The sequence below is a fragment of the Wolffia australiana genome, chromosome 11, assembly GCF_029677425.1.
Source record: "Wolffia australiana isolate 7733 chromosome 11, ASM2967742v1".
NCBI lineage: Eukaryota > Viridiplantae > Streptophyta > Magnoliopsida > Alismatales > Araceae > Wolffia > Wolffia australiana.
Window position 1 is genome coordinate 9,853,508 of NC_135845.1, and position 18,333 is coordinate 9,871,840.

Consider the following 18,333-nt stretch of genomic DNA (forward strand, 5'->3'; position numbering starts at 1 on the left):
TCCAAAGACATCTCGGATGGAGTAGGGCTGGCGCGCTCCATCAAGAAGAAGAAGAAGAAGAGGAGGAGGAGGAGGAGGAGGAGTAGGAGGAGGAAGACAAAGTAGAAAAGGCTTAAGAAGTAAAAGAAGATGAAGAAAATGAAGAAGAAGAGGAGGAAGACAAAGTAGAAGAGGCTGAAGAAGTAAAAGAAGACGAAGAAAGTGAAGAAGAAGAGGAGCACCTGCCGCCATGACATGCCCCTACCGTCGCCCGCGCCTTGCACCGTGTCACTCGTGGATGCCGTATCTGCGTGCTGATTCCACCCCGTCCCGCGCCGCTAGGGCCACTTCGTCACGCCAAACGCCTCGCATTGTACACCGCGCTGATCAACCACTCCGGTCGCACCCGCCGAGCCACGGTCATCCACCCATGTTGTCTTGCCCTCGCTCCTCCATCCAACTAGTCCTCCGTCTACCTCCTACGCCACGCTCCAGCGCCGCACCATCGCCGCCTGTCCAGCTACATCGTGCTCACTCCTCAGCATAACTCCGCTGCACCTGCCCGCATCGGCTGTTTCACCGATGATTATAGTGAAGGTGGGCGACACCGCCGACGAGGTACGCCATTCCCTTCTCTCGTCAATTATATTACCTTTTTCAGTATATTTTTGGCTGCACTCCACCTCGCTCAGGTTAGATTAGGTGAAATTTTAAACATCAAGAACTACACATCGAGTGAATTCCTAGGTACGGGTCGAGCCCGTTCGTTATGTGCGAGCGCCAACAGAATTATTCCGCTTGACGCTGTAGTCATCGTCATCACTCCGACGAGGGTCAGAAGGTCACCGTCATTGTCACCGGTTGTCTGCCTGGAGCTTGGAGCTCAGCAAATACCCACGAGTCGGGGCCTGCACGTAGATCCGTCTAGGATCATCGCATCATGTAGTTTCATTTCCTTAGGGAATTTACCCGTCAGGCGACGTCGCCAACGACGTCCGGCATCACTTCTTCTTCTTCTTGTTCCTATTTCACATCTTCTTTGTCTTCTAATTCGTCTTGCTCTTCTTCTTCTACCTCTATCTCAGCCTTTTCTACTTTGTCTTCATCTTCTTCTTCTTCCTATTCTTGATTATCTTTTAATTCTTCATCTTGTACTTCTTCATCCTTGTATGCTTCTTCTTCTTGCTCCTCCTCTTCTTCTTCCTTCTCTTCTACTTTCTTCTCTTCATCTTGTTTAATTTTCCTCTTCTTTTTCATTTTTTTCCTGTACTTGTTCATCCTCTTCTTTATCCTCTTATTTTTCTTTCTCTACTTCTTCATCTTATTCCACATCTTCTTCTTTCTGTTTTTGCTCTTTTTCATCCTCTTCTTCCTCGTCTTCTACTTTCTCTTTTTCCTCTTTTTCATCTTCCTCTTCCTCTTCCTCTCTTGTCATTATTCTTCCTTATTGTTGTTCTTCCTCTTCTTCATTTTTTTCTTCTTTATTATTATTCTTATTATTCTCTTCCTTTTTTCTTCGTCTTTTTTTTTACTTCTTCTTTTTACTTTTCCTCTGTTTCTTCTAGTTCTTTCTTCGTCCCGTTTTTCCCCATCTTCTTCCTCTTATTTATTTTCTTCCTTTTCTTTATCTCCTTCTTCATTTTATTCCTCTTTTTTCTTATTACTCTTCACCGTCTTTTTTTGTTTTTCATCTTTTCCCTTTTAATCTTCCTTTTTTTTCCTTTTCTTCTGCATCATTTTCCTCTTCTTCTTTATCTTCTTCTCCTTGTTCTCCTTCTTCTTCTTATTTTTCTTCTCTCTCCTTGTTTGTTCTCTTATTCATATTTTTCTTGCCCTTCTTTCTCATCCTTAGTCTTATCCTTCTCTCTCGACCTTGTATTTGTTATCCTCCTTTCCCATCCTTATTGTTCTTATTCTTCTTTTTCTTATTCTTTTTCTTTTTTGTATTCTTATTTTTCTCTCTTGTTCCTTTTTCTATTTTTTTTTCTTATTCATGTTCTACTATTTATGATGTTTTCGTCTTCTTCTTCATCATCTTATTTTTTCTCTTCTTCTCTGTCTTTATATTTTCCTTTTTTTTCTTTTTCTTCTTATTTTTCCTTGTTCTTCTTCTACCTATTCTCTTGTTTTTAATATCCATATTTTTATTCTTCTTTCCTTATAATTATCATTCTTATTCTTTTTTATTCATCTTCTTCCACTTATTATTCTGTTTTTTATCTTATTATTCTTTTATGAAAATAGTCAACTTAATACAATGGTGCACGGGGTTTAAATATGTCATAATATGCCATTATTTTGCGCACTGATGGTAAGTTATAAATAGTTTTAATGTCATTCTTTTAAGCACTAAATTTTTTTTTGCTCAAAGGTGATGTACCATTTGTGCACTCATTTTTTATTGATGAGAGACTTCTCCAAAAACCTATGTTTGTTGGTATTTTAAAATATATATTATTTTGAACAACTTTCTACTACTATTAGAAGATATAACAACTGCTTTAGCTTCTCACACATCATATTATACTTTTAAGTTGCATCAAGATTCAAAAAATATTGAATCAATTTATTCATTATAATAATTAAAAATATTATTAATTTTTACTTCATTGAAGCTACTTTTAAAAGTTCATGTCTGTCTAGTCCCTTTGAAATAATGTCTTTTTCATAACTCAAGATTCTAATATTTTCCATAAAATTCAATATTATTTGGATACTTAAGAATTTCTGGACTAAAAAACATTATTCGTAGTAATTGTATATTATAAATAGAATCCCTATAAGAATTTAAAATTAAAGTTAAATGTTTTTTATAATTATAAATGTATCTCCTTTGTGCAGTTTTCTATTACATGGAGTGCATTTCCACCCATAACCACTCAACTCAGTTCACTACCCAATGGGTCTGGTATGCTCCAAAATTTGTCCACCCAAGTGAACTTCAATGTTGCACCACATGACCATCCGTACATGTAGGAATCCCTAGATATGAATTTTTTAACTCTTCCTCTGAGAAGTACCTGCTATCTCTTCTTATTGTCTGATGATGGAAATTGTGTGGCTGTCAAGCCAATTATACTCGCTATCTCTTCTTATCATGTGATGTTTATAATGAAGTCCATAAATTCAGCAATGACTTATCGAATTATGATGACATCATAATATAGTGATAACTGGTATTTAATAATGTATTCTAAATACTATTATTCAAAGGATACTTGAGATGTATATCTAACTATATGGAACACATACTACCATTTGTTCCTACGTATATGGTTAGTATGGATGATCTTGTGGTCGTTATTGTGACAAATGGAGGTTCACTTTAGAGAGAGTGTCTAGTCATTTGATCCATATGAATCCCTGAATGGTACTACACCTAAAGAATCACCAAGGGCATACTGTATGAGAGGCTATGTTTTGACTATGATAAATGAGTCTCTAGACCATGATTCGAACAAGCTTTAGCTGGAATATAGCAAAACTAGACAAAGGTGTTAAAGTGCTCAAGATGGGATACTCCACCCCTGATTAAAGAGTATATTGACTTGAGGAAGAGGATGTATCAAATCCCTGGCCTGTGTAATGGTTATATTAGAGAATGTTTTCTCCAATGACCCATGTGATAAGTCCAAATATAGGAGTTTATGTCGTCGTTTTCATTCAGACTTAAACATTTATATTTATGAAGTTTTTCCACTTAAATACTCTATACTTAATATAGGGAAAGTAAGGGGTCGATCCAGAGAGAGGCAGAGATTAAATTTCAGAATTTTTTCTCAAGCTTGGGGTGAAGACAATGGTTTTAAAAGTAAAACAATATAATTTTGGGATTTTTATACATTTTTAGGTAATTTTCATAATTCCCTATCATTTAAGTTGAAGCCAAAATACAAAGAAAAACACAAAATAATATTTTACACTAATTTTCTATTTTCTCTTAACAAAATAAATCAGAAATAAATATTTTTAGAATTTTTTGGAATTAAATTTACACCACAAACCACTATAAGTATTAAAAACGAGAGTTAGAGAATTTTTAAGAATTTTTTAGGTGTTAAAATGACTGTAAATTGATTATATGAATTTTCTGGGTTTTTCCTAATTTTTTCCGAATTTGTAAATGCAGAAAATATTTTTTTCTGATTTTTCTATTTTTCTGATTTTTTGATTTTTTTTTATTTTTTAATAATTTTTAAATATTAAAATTTTGGTATTTACCTACTCCGGCGATTGCCAGAGCGGCGGTGGCAGCGGTGGAGTGGCGGCGGCAGCAGCAGCGGAGTGGCGGAGCGACGATGGCGGCAGCGGCAGTGGCAACAGGCCAGATGGGCCGGGGTCCTGGTGTGGCCCGTATAGCGCTGGCCTTAGTGGGTCAGCCCACTAAGGCTAGCCCAATTTGGCTAAGTGAAGACTTAGCCAAATGGGCTTAAGCCTTATTGGGCTTGACCCAATGGTCAGGACTTAGCCGATTTGGTTGAGTCCTGCACACGGCTACCCTGTGCCATGTGGTCCTGTGCGCTGGCTGCGCAGGGACCGACGGGCAGAGGGCTGTCCCTGCCACACGGGCACCGCATGTCAACTCATGTTGGCGGCTAGAGGACAGAAAATTTGAGTTTTGAAAGGATAAAAATGATATTTTAATGCAATTTTTTTGGGAATTCAAAGTAGGGAATGCCTGAGGATCTAGAGATAGTAGGGAAAAAAACGTTTTTAGAGAGATAAAATGTCAAAATGAGAGGATAGAGAGAGAAAATTAAGAGATAGAGAGAGAGAGAGAGAAAATGAAGAGATAGAGAGAGAAAATGAAGAGATTGTGTAGATAGAGTTTGAGAGGGAATTTGAAGGTGTACACGAAGGAATTTTTTTATGGAATTTTTAGGGGATGAACTTTGGATATGGATGAAGGTCTAGATAGAGAAATAACATATTCTAGAGAGAGAAAGGGCCGAAATGAGGAGATAGAGAGAGAAAATAAAGAGAGTGTAGAAGGAGTTTGAGATAGAATTTGAATGTGCAAATGAAGAAGATTTTTTGTGAAATTTTTAGGGGATTAACTATGTATATAGATGAAGAAGTGAGAGAAAAAACCTATTTTAGAGAGAGAAAGTAGAGAAAATGAGTGTTTAGAGTGGGAAAGTGATGGATTTTAAGGGTAAATGGATGGGAAATGATGGAGAAAGTAGAAATCTAAGATCCTAAAGCCACAATGCAAGTTTACTGAGACCTCAATGCCTCCTCTTAAGTATGGATCCTTATATTTTTCCAGGATCAGGCTTTTTTCAATGCAAATAAGAGACGAGATTAAGATAAAACTTCAATAAACTTACATTAAGCTAGTTGAACAACCTGGATTCTGAAAAATGCCTTGTCCTGTTGGCCAGCCACTTGCTAGAGCACGTCCAGAATGAGGGAAAATGAGGGAGAAAAATTCTATTTATACATTGGGAGAATTACTATAATACCCCTTTGGGCATTATCTATTCTCTTTTCTTGCCATTTTGCCTCTTTTTCTCCATTGGTTGAGAGCTTTGCCTTGTAATTTCCAGTTTGTTTATTTTGTAAGGTATTTTAAGGCCTGATAGGTAGGTTAGGTCGTGGCCCAAGCCCCTCTGATCTCTCCTTTAAAAGCCCACAACACCGTTTCATCATTTGGAGCCCATTTTGATAATCACTAAGCTCCTAAAAATCCTCCCATTTCCTAGGACTTGTATCTTCTAATTCCTGTAAATTTCTGCACATTTGTAACTATAAAATACTCATCATTAATCAAACTGATTGACTTCATAGAAGTCAATGAAGTTAGTGAAAAATAATCATAATGTGCAAAAGTTGGAATTTCTAGCTAATGCATAAATATTTGGTTAATTCAAATAATAACATGATAAATTATAAATTAAGAATACTAAAAACATATAAAATGTATGAAAATATATTTTCATTTATCATGTTATCACCATGTTAGGGATCAATACGAACTGAATGATGAATAAGGGTTTGATGGTTAACCATACTCCAACTCATTATTGAGTATCTTGTGGATAAAAGATTATGCATATATGATAACCGATGATCATAAATGTTCCTTGAGAGAGTTCAATACTACTATGTAGTTGTGTAAAGTACGAGGTGTAGCATGGCACTCCAGCGGCTAGAAACTTAACCTTTTGATTGGGTTAAATAAATTTCTTAATTAATTAATTTGTATGTCAATATAATTAATCAATAAGCTTGGCAAATAAATGTTATTAGACCTTTAAATTTATTAACTAGACTGATACGTGGGTTTAAAGGGTCACATGCATAAAAGATATGCATATAGATGGATATACTTAAATGATAACAACTTTAATGAAATGCCTTAGTAAGTATAAATGGAGGGGGCACCCATTTTAGGTGCCCATGCCATCCAGACATATCCTACCCACTTTCTTTTTTCTCTTGACATTTCACTTACTCCAACCAGATGAGAAACCCTTAGTCTTGCTTTCTTCTCAAGTCACTCTCTCCACTAGTGAGACTTAAATGGTGAGAAGATCTTTAAAAAGAGCTGGAGAAGAAGAAGAAAGGATCACTCATTGGATCAATCGTGTGGATATGTCTCGAGGCCACTCATGTGAACAACTTGAGGATACTCTCCCAAGGATAATGCATATAGTAGAACACGTTCCACATAAGGAAATGTGATTATGAATAGATTTAGGACAATTCTGAATTGATTTACACCTTCTAATTCATGAAATTCAATTTCATTCAGTAATTCAAAGCAAGTAGAACCAAACATATGATAAACATTTTTTGGCATGGATAATGTATAATACTTCAAATCCATTTATCAAAAAAAATTATCATTTTTATCTACGTTAGGGTTATTAAATTTTTTTACTTGGGTGTGGCTACAAGAGTTATCATATTGTTTTAAGAAGAATGGAAAATATAGATCAGTAAGCCTTATGAGTGTGAAGGCCAAATGATAGAGTAAAAATTTCAAATTCTTTGAAAATGACGGAATCTGCAAAATACAACAAAGAAGAGAAGAGAAGAGGAAATAAGAGGAGAGAAGAGAAAAGAAAAAGGAAGACTGAAGAGAAGATAGTGGAAAAGGAATGATAAAGGATACATAAGACATAAAAGAACTTGATCATGATATATTTAACTGCATAGTAATCATAACACATAAAATAATGATAATAGTGGAATTTTTTCTCTCAAAAAGTTTATCTGTTCTACTGGTTTACACTAAAAAGTGGCAGAATTGTAAGTGTAGAAGCAGTGATAGCGTAAGGAGATGGTTAATTCAGCCACAGATCTGATGAAAATGTTCAAATACTTGCAGATGAAAGAAATCATAGAAAATATTACAAAATTTGTCTAGTAGGGTAGTATTCAGTTATGCAATCAAATTTTAGAGTCAAGGGATATTTTTTCGTGAGATAAGTAATAGGACAATAATTAAATAAATAATATGCACATATGTTTTTGAAATACTCAACAGCTTTATAACAATAAATTGAGGGAAAATGATGAAATAAAGAAACTTGGTGGTTCAGCTCAAAGGGAAATTTTATTTATATTTTTTGTAATTTATGGTATGAATAAAATTAATTTATTTTTTTATACTTTTAATGATATATTTTAAAATGAAATAGAGATCAAGAGGAATAGGATAAAAGAAGTAAATAAAAGGAAAGAAGTGAATTTAATTTTGGAAATGCTACAGAAGCTCAAGGCCCCTCTTGCTTCATAACCTACTTCTAGGTAAAATTTTATCTCCCTTTTTCTCATCCCCGAAAACATATTCCAGGGAGAAGAATCAAGATGGACGATGAGAAAATGATTAAGAATTCCAGGAAATGGTTTTTGGGATAAATTATTTTGAGAGACCAATGATGAATGGTCACTTGACCTCGTTGATTTCTTCCTTGGTTTGATGGAAGTTATTTAAACCGTTGTTTCAGCCTTGATGGTGTTGGCAAGTTTTGTTTGGCCGATTAAGGTGGCCACGAAAGAGGTCAAATAATCTCTCCGTGGCCGTTAGATCATGCTTGAAGGGAATGGTGCACCCTTATTTTCTGGTGAACACCAGTACACATCAGCCTGCCATCGTCACGTGTCACCTCCCCATTGGTGAGTCAAGCCATCCTAAATAATATCATTCATCATGAGATAACAGAGTTAAGTTGGTGATTCGAATCTCATTCATCCTATCTTGATAAAGATGATTGGAAGACAAGATTGAAAATATAATTTTATGATTAGCCCACTTGGGGGTATGCTTTAGGCTAACCATGGATGGAGGCCAAATGAGTACTTCCTCACTACACTCTTGTCACGGTCGGTTTGCAGTTCTGTGTTCCATATCAACCCGGCAAAGCATCATCTGCTACACATGCAATGTTAGTCCTATATCAGAAATTTTAAGATCTAGTTGACCTATATAATACTTGAATTATTAAAAAAAAATATCTCCCATGTGTGTGGGGGGGGGGACTCTTGGTGCCATTGGTCCCTTGGTCCCTTGGAAGCAAACACATGTAGTTGCTTGGGTGGGTCTCACCTGAAGGCATTGGAAGTTCCTTAAATGAATGCACCTTATTATAGAGACTGAAGTGGCTGAAGCTATCTTACAGCTACTTCTGCAGCTGTGTCTGGCCTGAAATAGCTTCAGCAGTAGTGCATGCTTTCGTAGTTGTGCCTGTGGCTACTTGATTGGCTTTGCCAATACCTATGATTTTAAAAAGATTTAAAGAAGTCATTAACCCCCCATAAACTTGACCTTAAAGGTAAATCATTACAATGGAAGATGGAACCAAATAAATAAATAAATTTGAGAAGTTTTTAAAATGCTGGAATTGCATGCACAACAAAATGAATCAACCAGCTAGTGATCATGTAAATGTAAACCATTAAAAACCTGTAAAATAAGATTAGATGCATACTTAAATCTGAATGTGTTAGTGTCTCCACACAACCGCTCATGAAATCAACAGTTTTCATCATATGAGCAGAATTAGAAGTATTATTCTATCTAGATATTTTGATGTCCTTTTAAAATATCATATGAATATGAATATTTAGGATGTGTCTTCAAAATAAGGGATCCATGAACCATGATCTCATCATAATTCACTCCGTATTGGAAATAAATGTGAACTTCATTTTAACTTTGGCACATAAACAATAATGAAGTTATTTGTAAGAATAACTTTAAATGATACATAGATATAAGATTGCTTGCAGGAAAAATAATTTCATAGTTTATTTCATCAAATTTGTCTAAAATTTAATCATTGATAAATAAAATGCCCAAAATTGTTTAAAATTTCACTTTCAGATTAATGATCATTGGATGCAAAATTGTCTTTGAATTCAATAGTTAATGCATAATTAAATATGATTATTCAATTTTATAGCATTTAGAATGTCAGATAGATGTAATCGACAAGATGGTAGACAATTGGACTGAGAAAGTGAGAGGAGGATGCATGATATGTAAGTCTTCTTGCCAAGGTGTAGTAATGAAGAATAATGGTATGAGATACACTAACAAGGTTCATGATGACATTCAGGGAGGATCCAAGTTGGTAGCGATGAGGTATCACTATCCATTGAAGAATAATTTATTCTCATGCAAAGTTTCCGTCTAAATGAAGGATTGCACACAAAGAGGTAAGGGCAATGTCAATAGCATGGTATCTCTAAGTGTCATATAGGGGGAAACCACTATTGTGATATTAAACCCCGTTAGTCCCAAAGTGTTCTCTAAAAGGATGTATGTACCCCATGGCTGGGTTGTGTCTTCCTCGGTCGAAATGATCAACACTTGCACAATGGCGAATGTTGGATCAAAGGAAGCACATGTAGTATGTTTTATCCTTTTTTATATTGCCTTGAATAAGAGGAGAATGATTACTTTGGGGGCACCATAATCATTTTTGTGACCCAAGGGGTCTCATTGGATGTTTCACATAGGAGGGAAAACTAACTTGATAGTACTGCCCCTGGATAATGCAAACTTATCTTTGGATTCAACCTACTCATTTTCAGCAAGGTCAATGGTGTTCCTCACCAATGAGGCATACTATTCTTATAGGGGTAAAAACCACACTCTAAAATTGACTAAAGGGATAAATGGAAATACTTCCCTTTCTTCATCCATGTGGCTGCATGTGGACCTAAAAAAAAGGAACTGTTAACCGGGTCTAAACCGGTCTTAGCCAGTCCTCACTTTCCCTAGAATTTTATGCCCACCAAAGAAAACCCTAGATCTTCATCCGTGTTGATGAGGTGCTTTGAACCAGGTTTAGACCGATCTTATCCAATCTGAAATGGCCAAGGGCCCATCTCTGACTGCCGGTCATTAGCTGCTGCCGCCCTTCACCGCCGATTGCGGAAGAGGTAAAATAGGGTGTTTTATTGATTTAAAAATTGCAAAAAATCAGAGAAATACCTAAAAAAACTATTATTCAAATATGGCCATTCTTACCTCTAATTAAATTCTAGAAAATTAACCATGTGCCATATTTGTCAGCTTTGGTGATACATTAATTCAGAAAGATCTATAAAGAAAACCAAAAGAAAATATTTACCCATTTTAATTCCAAATTCTGATCGTTACTTTATTTGAATTTGTCCTTGAAATATATCCTATTAAATTATATAAAATTTCATAAAATCAAAAATAAATCCCAAAAAGGTTGACATTTGATTCAATTTATTTTATTCCAAACATCAAGAGAATTCTGAAATGGGATCGTTGCCCCATATATACTACAGGGTATTTAAGTAGAATTTTATATAAAATATTGTTGTTTAAGTCTAAATTAAAACATCAACATAAACCCTTAAAATTGGATTTATTAGCTGCCGCATCACTGATGGAGTTTTAATCTAGCTTTAAAAACTTAAAAAAAAAAAAAAAACTTCCCAAAATTCACATAAATTCTGAAAATCCCAAAAATCGTCTAAATTAGTCAAAATAGAATACATAATTTAAGATGTTTTAACATTTGTTTAAATTAATTTTATTTCATTGTCATGTATTTTATAGAAAATAAAAAGAAAACACTTAAAAAAATCTGAAAAGATATTCATGAACACAATATTCAGTATTTGATAACTCTATGTGGTGTGCAGCCTTTACTTTTCACTTTAATGAGTAAAGAGATCTCTAAATCTGTTTGCATAAATCAATATGTTAAAATGAGAAATCAACTCAAGGTTCTTTTTTTTTTTTTTGCTCCTTTCAACCTTTTTTCACACTGAGCAAGATGATTTTCATGAGAAATCAACTCAAGGTTCAACTTATCACATTCTACCCAAGTTGAAGGGGTGATCTAGCAAGTCAGATGTACGAGTTGTTGACTCGTAAAATGTTTTATTTAAGGGCCAATCACTATATTAAGACATGCTTGGCTTGTTGTTAAGGAACATCCTCCTAAATTATATTTTTCCTGTCATAAACATGGCAGCCTCCTATACCCCATACATCAATATCAAGTGTTGAGACAAGACTTCCCCTGAAATATCAATTGAGGGTTGCACAAGTGTCACTGCTGGTATGGTGCTAAGTTTGCCGTATATATATATGCCATATGGCGTGATATAGAGACACAAATATACATAAATATATGGACAGATAGAGAGAGGCAGAATGAGATAGATACAGATGGAGAGGGACAGTCGACCTACATAGATATATATTATATTTTTAAAGAGAGCGAGGGAGAGAGAGAGAGAGAAAGAGAGCGAAAGAGAGACAAGAGAGAGAGGGAAAGAGAGATATTAGAGAGAGAAAGAGAGAGAAATACGAAGATGGGAGAGAGAGAAAGAAAGAGAGAGAAAGAGAGAGGATAGAGAGAGAAAGAGAGAGAATAGAGAGAGAAAGAGAGATAGAAATAGAGAGAGAGAAATAGAGAGAGAAAGAGAGAGAAATAGAGAGAGAAAGAGAGAGAAATAGAGAGAGAAAGAGAGAGAATAGAGAGAGAAATAGAGAGAAATAGAGAGAGAAAGAGAGAGAATAGAGAGAGAAATAGAGAGAAATAGAGAGAAATAGAGAGAGAAAGAGAGAGAATAGAGAGAGAAATAGAGAGAAATAGAGAGAAATAGAGAGAGAAAGAGAGAGAAAGAGAGGGAAAGAGAGAAATAGAGAGAGAAAGAGAGAGAGAAATAGAGAGAGAAATAGAGAGAGAAATAGAGAGAGAAATAGAGAGAGAAATAGAGAGAGAAAGAGAGGGAAAGAGAGAAATAGAGAGAGAAAGAGAGGGAAAGAGAGAAATAGAGAGAGAAAGAGAGGGAAAGAGAGAAATAGAGAGAGAAAGAGAGGGAAAGAGAGATAGAAGAGAGAGAGTCATCATTCGTGTGATCCAATCACCCTTTAAAACCTCAGTCCTCATCTTTAAAATATATGGACAATTAGAGAGAGGCAGAGAGAGAAAGACAAACTGAGGGGGGAGTAGAGCTAGAGAGAGAGATATAGAAAGAGAGCTAGATAGAGAGAGAGCTAGAGAGAGATAGAGTGGGAGCTAGATAGAGAGAGCTAGAGAGGGAGCTAGAGAGATCTAGAGAGAGAGGGAGCTAGAGAGAGGAAGCTAGAGAGAGAGCATTCATGTGGGCTAGTCACCCTTCAACCCCTAGTCCTCTCTATAAAAATTGGCATACAGAGAGAGAATTAGACAGAAGACATAGAGAGAGAAATACAGACAGAAAGAGAGGGAGAGTAGAGCTAGAGAGATAAATATTACATCTTTAGAGAGAGAAGAGAGAGAGAGAGAGAGAGAGAGGAGTCAGCGTTGATGTGGGCCAATGACTCTTTAAACCCTAGTCCTCTTCTTTGTCTTCTTTCCAGCGTACCCACTCACGGCTTTGGAGTGACGACCGTCTTCTCAAGTTCTTCCTTCGTCTCCGATCGTTGGCGCTTCTCCAACCAGGTTTGAGAGGAAGATCTCAAGCGCAGAGGAAGATCTCGAGCTCAGATGTTGCTCTTCACCGAGTGTTGTAGTACTTACTTGGGGGAATCTTCGATCTCCGCCTTCGGCGTCAGGCCTCTCCGATCCTCTACCGGTGCGATTAGAAGGTCCGAAATTTATCTAAGAAAATCTACGCGGATAATTCTCCATTTTGTTTCTGTTTTTCTTCCGCGTTGCGTTATTTCACTCCGTCGAAATGATTATGTATATATTGAAAGTAATTGGTAGGATGTTTATCGAGTTGTCTCGTAGTTCAGTCATTAGCGGATGAGATTATGTTCTGGTTATGACGGGAGGCTCCCTGATTAATAATTTTCTGTTCTTCGCTCTGGCCTAGATATAAAGCTATGAAATTTTCTTCGACGTTGCCTTATTTCACTCCGTCAAAACGATTATGTATTTACTGAAAGTAGTTGGTTGGATTTTTAACGATTTGTCTCGTAGTTCAGTCATTAGCGGATGAGATTATGCCCTGATTAATAATTTGCTGTTTTTTGCTCTGGCCTAGATATATAGTTATGAAGCTTTTCTTCGACGTTGCCTTATTTCACTCCGCCAAAATGATAATGTATCTATTGAAAGTATTGGTAGGATTTTAAACAAAATTGTCTCGTAGTTTAGCCATTAGCGGATGAGATTATATTCTGGTTAAGACGGGAGGCTCCGTGATTAATAATTTGCTGTTCTTCGCTCTGGCCTAGATATATAGTTATCAAGTTTTCCCAGACTCCATTCATTAGTGGGTGGTGTTATTTTCTGGTTAAGGCAGGAGCTCTGCGATTAATAATTTGTTATTCTTTGTTCTGGTTATGATTTGAGTTATTCACTTGTGCACTTGAATTCAGCATGGTCTTTTCTTGTGCTGAATGGAGTCCACTCGCTAGAAGCAATATCACGTTGTTCATTAGCGGGTGGTATAATTTTCTGATTTAGACGGGAGTTTCCATGATATGTAATTTTTTATTATTTGTATCTTCAATCGAATTTTGTACGGGACCTTTAGATAGGCAAATGCTTGAGTATGAATTTGCAGTTTTCTTGTACTTGAATTCTGTTCGATGGATGTAACTTTGTTTCAAATGTAGCATTGCGTTATTTTTCGGATTTTATCCGTATTGTTCTAAGCAAGAGCTTTTTAGCTTCCGCCATTTTCCTTTTAAAATTATTAATCTGCTGTTAAAATTATACTTTATTTGGCTGATTTTCTCTTTGAATACGTCTTTCATATATTGAGCATTTTTGTGGCTTCACAGTTATACTGTGGTGTCTATGGTGCCTACTCAGTGTCTAATTCTTTCGTTGAGATGATTATATTTCCGCCATTTAATCTTTTTTGGTTCTAAGAATTGTGAAATGACTGATTTGTCAGAAGTCTTCTTACCCTAAGTGCGTATCATATTTATGTGGCAGAAAATATTTTGTTGTTGCTCTTTTAATCATTGGCTTTGGTTAAACCTTCTGAAAAGACTTAAACTTGCTCAAAGAGATATTGTATAAATGTCATTAACTAGTGTAGTGCGCCGAGCCCACTCTCTGTCACATTGTGACCCGTTAAGTGGTCTGACAAAACCATTTTCGATCCACTAAATTGTATAATTATAATAACAAGAAATACATGGTAATTTAATAACATTATCTATTATGAAGAAGAAAGATACCAGGAATAGTAATATGAATATTAACTCAATGGACTATAAAGTGCTGGCTGTTCCTTTTGGGTTGTATTTTTGTACACGACAATTTTTTGCATGATTCTTGCTCTCTGATTTTTGCGATAGTTAGTAGCATGGCCACATATATAGTTTTCAACTTCATGAGTCTCTGATGCGTTCCCTCCCACCAACTGAACGGATACCAAAAGAGAACAAGGCTGGCAACAACAAATGAATGGGAAACTCCCTCGCTCCCTGAAAAAGAACTTGCAGGTTCCAAGTGTCACGGGAGAGAAGATGAGAGGAGAAGATAGAGGACGAGTAGAAAAATTATGAAAAGACTGGAGGTCTTTCAATGAACGAAGAGCAGGTTGCCCGAGGGGGAGTCTTGTCGGGAAGATGCCGGTTAGGTGACCGAAAGGGGATGAGGGAAGGATAGAGGCTAAAGGAGAGAGCAGAAAGGGAATAAACGTACCACAACTTACTTCCTGCCTCCTTTACTTTCTACTTGGCTAATTATACCCGTCTCCTGACGCTTCCTTTGATACAACCAAAGGCAGACCACATCAGTCTAAAAGTTCCTTTTACTCTCAATTCTGTAGATTTTCTTCTGAAAAATACAACTGTGGTATAGAATAACTTTCACTTTTCTTCCATCTTCTTACAGGGCATCAAGATGGAAATCACCAAAGGCATCTGTCATTCAGAATTTGCATCTCCCAATGCGCAGTTTTGAAGTTAAGAACAGGTTTATACTCGTCAGTCTTTATTACGTGACGTTTAAGATTGACATACTGTATAAAACATCTTAGCCTGTTGATTGTCAGTAAAAAAAATGCATCATGCACTCGTACGCTATTACGTGACGTTTAAGTTGTGAAGGCCACATCCAAACCTGAAAGTTAGCGTGTTTTAAAGTCTCTTAAGTTTCAAACCAATTGTTACAGTTTAATATTTTACTATTTCGTCAATGTTTATAATATTTTAGCTATCCTCCTGTTGAACATAGGTTTATTGAATCTTGTCATGATAGGCAGTTAACGTGTCTTAAAGTCTCTTTAGTGATTGATTTCACACGGATTTTGGGACATTTGAATGTAATCATTCACACTTTTCGGACTGTTTCTGGCTTCCTTGGAACATTGAATTATTTTGCCTCAAATATGTGCGGGAGACGGTGTAATTTGTAACTTTTCACTTAATAATTGAGAATGAATTTCCGATAATCAATGATCAGATTTTATGGTAATCTGATAAGAATCATCAGTTTTTTTTTTCCTTTGAAGATTGTGTTATTTGTCCGGGGGTACCAATGCAGCACGACAAGCAGAGACCGCACAGATTAGACAGAGACAAGTAGAGAAGAATGTGCCTATCCAACCCCAACCATATTGTGTCCTGTGCAATGGTCTCAGATGCAATAAGGACTGCTGCATCCTCATATAATCCTTCACTATGTGGGCTGACAAGTTGTTGGACAAATGTGGATTCCATGTGCCATCCCAGCGTTCTTGAACTGTGTCCTATTTGTGACAAAACATTGGTCATCAAACAGTTCAACAATAGCTAATTTCATCTTTGTCATCTATATAGCTATGCGAATATTTTCTGTCTGATTTCTGAAAAACTTGGTGTTAAATTTTTTTACTGCTCTCTAGGCATTTGCAGTGGTCATCTTTTCCCATGAAATTTCTATTTTATTTTATGTGGATGTAGTATTATTTTTCTGGTAACTTCATTGAGGATTTATGTCGGTGTTGTTACGGAAGACATTGTATCAATAACTGCCATGACGGACACAAGGTTTGACTTGCAGCCCTGATTATTGTCTTCAATCAGGCTAAGAAAACGTAGACCTTATTTGTGGGTCTTATTAAATCATTGCTACGAAATTAATTTTTATTTGAACTTTCAGGGGCAAGTATAGTTATACAGTTAAAAGTTTTTCCACTTGCATTTAAAAAATGCGAGAAAAAGATTTCTGCCTAACACCGATTTGTTTTTTGGAGACTTGAAAGAACCCTTAATGTCTTCTACATCTTCATTCATTTTGTTTCATTCCTAGACCTCTGTTTTTATTCATCATTAGTTCACATCTTCCACCTGATTATATTGCTTGCGCAAGAATTTACATTCCAGTGAGAACAAAATATTAAAAATGTTATTTTTGATTGTCCGTAATAATAATTAGAAAAACTTATATTGATTACATCAAAGGCGAGACTGGAATTTTTCAAATATCATGAAGTGGTCCTGAAGCTACCTCCCAGGTTGCTTACTTTATCCAAAATATGGAAGGAGACATCTTATACCTATAGACGAATGGAAATTTATGTCAGATTATGATATCCAACTTTTGTATTTCATATTTCCTATCTATGTTTAACTTAATGTTTCTGATATTGTACAAATACCCCTCCGAGATCCTATAATAGACAGATCTTTGTCATGGGTAAGTTTGAATAGGCTCAATATGGGTCAACGGCTGTTAACCCTATATATTTTCAGTGACCAATAGAATAAAGTTCCAATGTTTCTTCTCTCTGCTAGGGTGATGAAGGGTTTATTTTCCCAAAATAAAGTTCGTTGAGAACTTTGACCAGTTATTCTTCCTTTATTCTCGGGTAACTTTCTCCCACTTTTCAATGTGCATGTATTGACCATACTTATTTTTTCGTACTAGAACATCGGCCGAAGACATAAAGAAGCTCAGACTAATCACTGCCGTGAAGACCCCATACCTGCCAGATGGGAGGTTTGACATAGAAGCCTACGACTCTCTAATGCACACACAGATTCTGAACGGCGTCGAGGGCGTGATAGTCGGCGGAACAACGGGCGAAGGCCACCTGATGAGCTGGGACGAGCACATCATGCTCATCGGCCACACAGTCAACTGCTTTGGCACGTCAGTGAAAGTCGTTGGCAACACGGGCAGCAACTCCACCCGAGAGGCCATCCATGCAACTGAGCAGGGTTTTGCCGTCGGCATGCATGCCGCCCTCCACATCAACCCGTACTACGGCAAAACTTCTATCAAAGGAATGATCTCACACTTCGAGACGGTTCTTTCGATGGGCCCCACCATCATCTACAACGTCCCCTCCAGGACTGGCCAGGACATCCCCCCATCTGTTATCCACACCGTCTCCAAGAACAGTAACATGGCCGGGGTCAAGGAATGCGCCGGGAACGATAGGATTAGAGGCTACGTGGAAAGGGGGATCGTCGCGTGGAGCGGGAATGACGACCAATGCCATGATGCCAGGTGGCATGCCGGGGCCACGGGCGTGATCTCGGTGACGAGTAACCTGGTTCCGGGTTTGGTGAGGAGGCTGATGTTCCAGGGGGAGGACCCATCTCTGAATGAGAGCTTGATGCCTTTGATTGGGTGGCTGTTCAGGGAACCAAACCCTATTGGGCTTAACACTGCTCTGGCCCAGTTGGGAATGGTGCGGCCCGTGTTTCGCCTGCCATACGTGCCCCTCCCGATCGATAGGAGAATTGAGTTTGTCAAGATAGTCAACAAGCTTGGGAGAGAGAATTTTGTGGGCCACAAGGATGTGCAGATTCTAGATGACGATGACTTTGTTCTTGTTGACCGTTATTAGCCGAGATCTCGGTCGATTTGGTTCGAGTCCGAGGTTAGATAATGTTAGTTTCTGGTACTGTTGCGCTCGTATGCTTCTTGTTCAGGTATTTCTGTGAATTTATGCAAGTTTTTGTACATTTAA

General features: G+C 36.9%; 1 protein-coding gene across 1 annotated transcript; it reads left to right on the forward strand.

Moving 5' to 3' along the window:
- The first annotated feature begins 12,810 nt into the window (after positions 1-12,810).
- LOC144709172 (4-hydroxy-tetrahydrodipicolinate synthase, chloroplastic-like) lies at positions 12,811-18,333 on the forward strand. Its single transcript, XM_078582605.1, has 3 exons — positions 12,811-13,054; positions 15,267-15,347; positions 17,283-18,333. The coding sequence occupies exons 1-3, from the start codon at positions 12,954-12,956 to the stop codon at positions 18,208-18,210; spliced, it is 1,110 nt and encodes a 369-aa protein (XP_078438731.1). The 5' UTR covers positions 12,811-12,953; the 3' UTR covers positions 18,211-18,333.

Coding starts and splice junctions, on each gene's coding strand:
- LOC144709172 (XM_078582605.1), top strand. CDS start 12,954: ATGTTGCTCTTCACCGAGTGTTGTAGTACTTACTTGGGGGAATCTTCG. Junction 13,055..15,266: donor TCTACCGGTGCGATTAGAAG/GTCCGAAATTTA, acceptor ATCTTCTTACAG/GGCATCAAGATGGAAATCAC. Junction 15,348..17,282: donor AGTTTTGAAGTTAAGAACAG/GTTTATACTCGT, acceptor TTTTCGTACTAG/AACATCGGCCGAAGACATAA.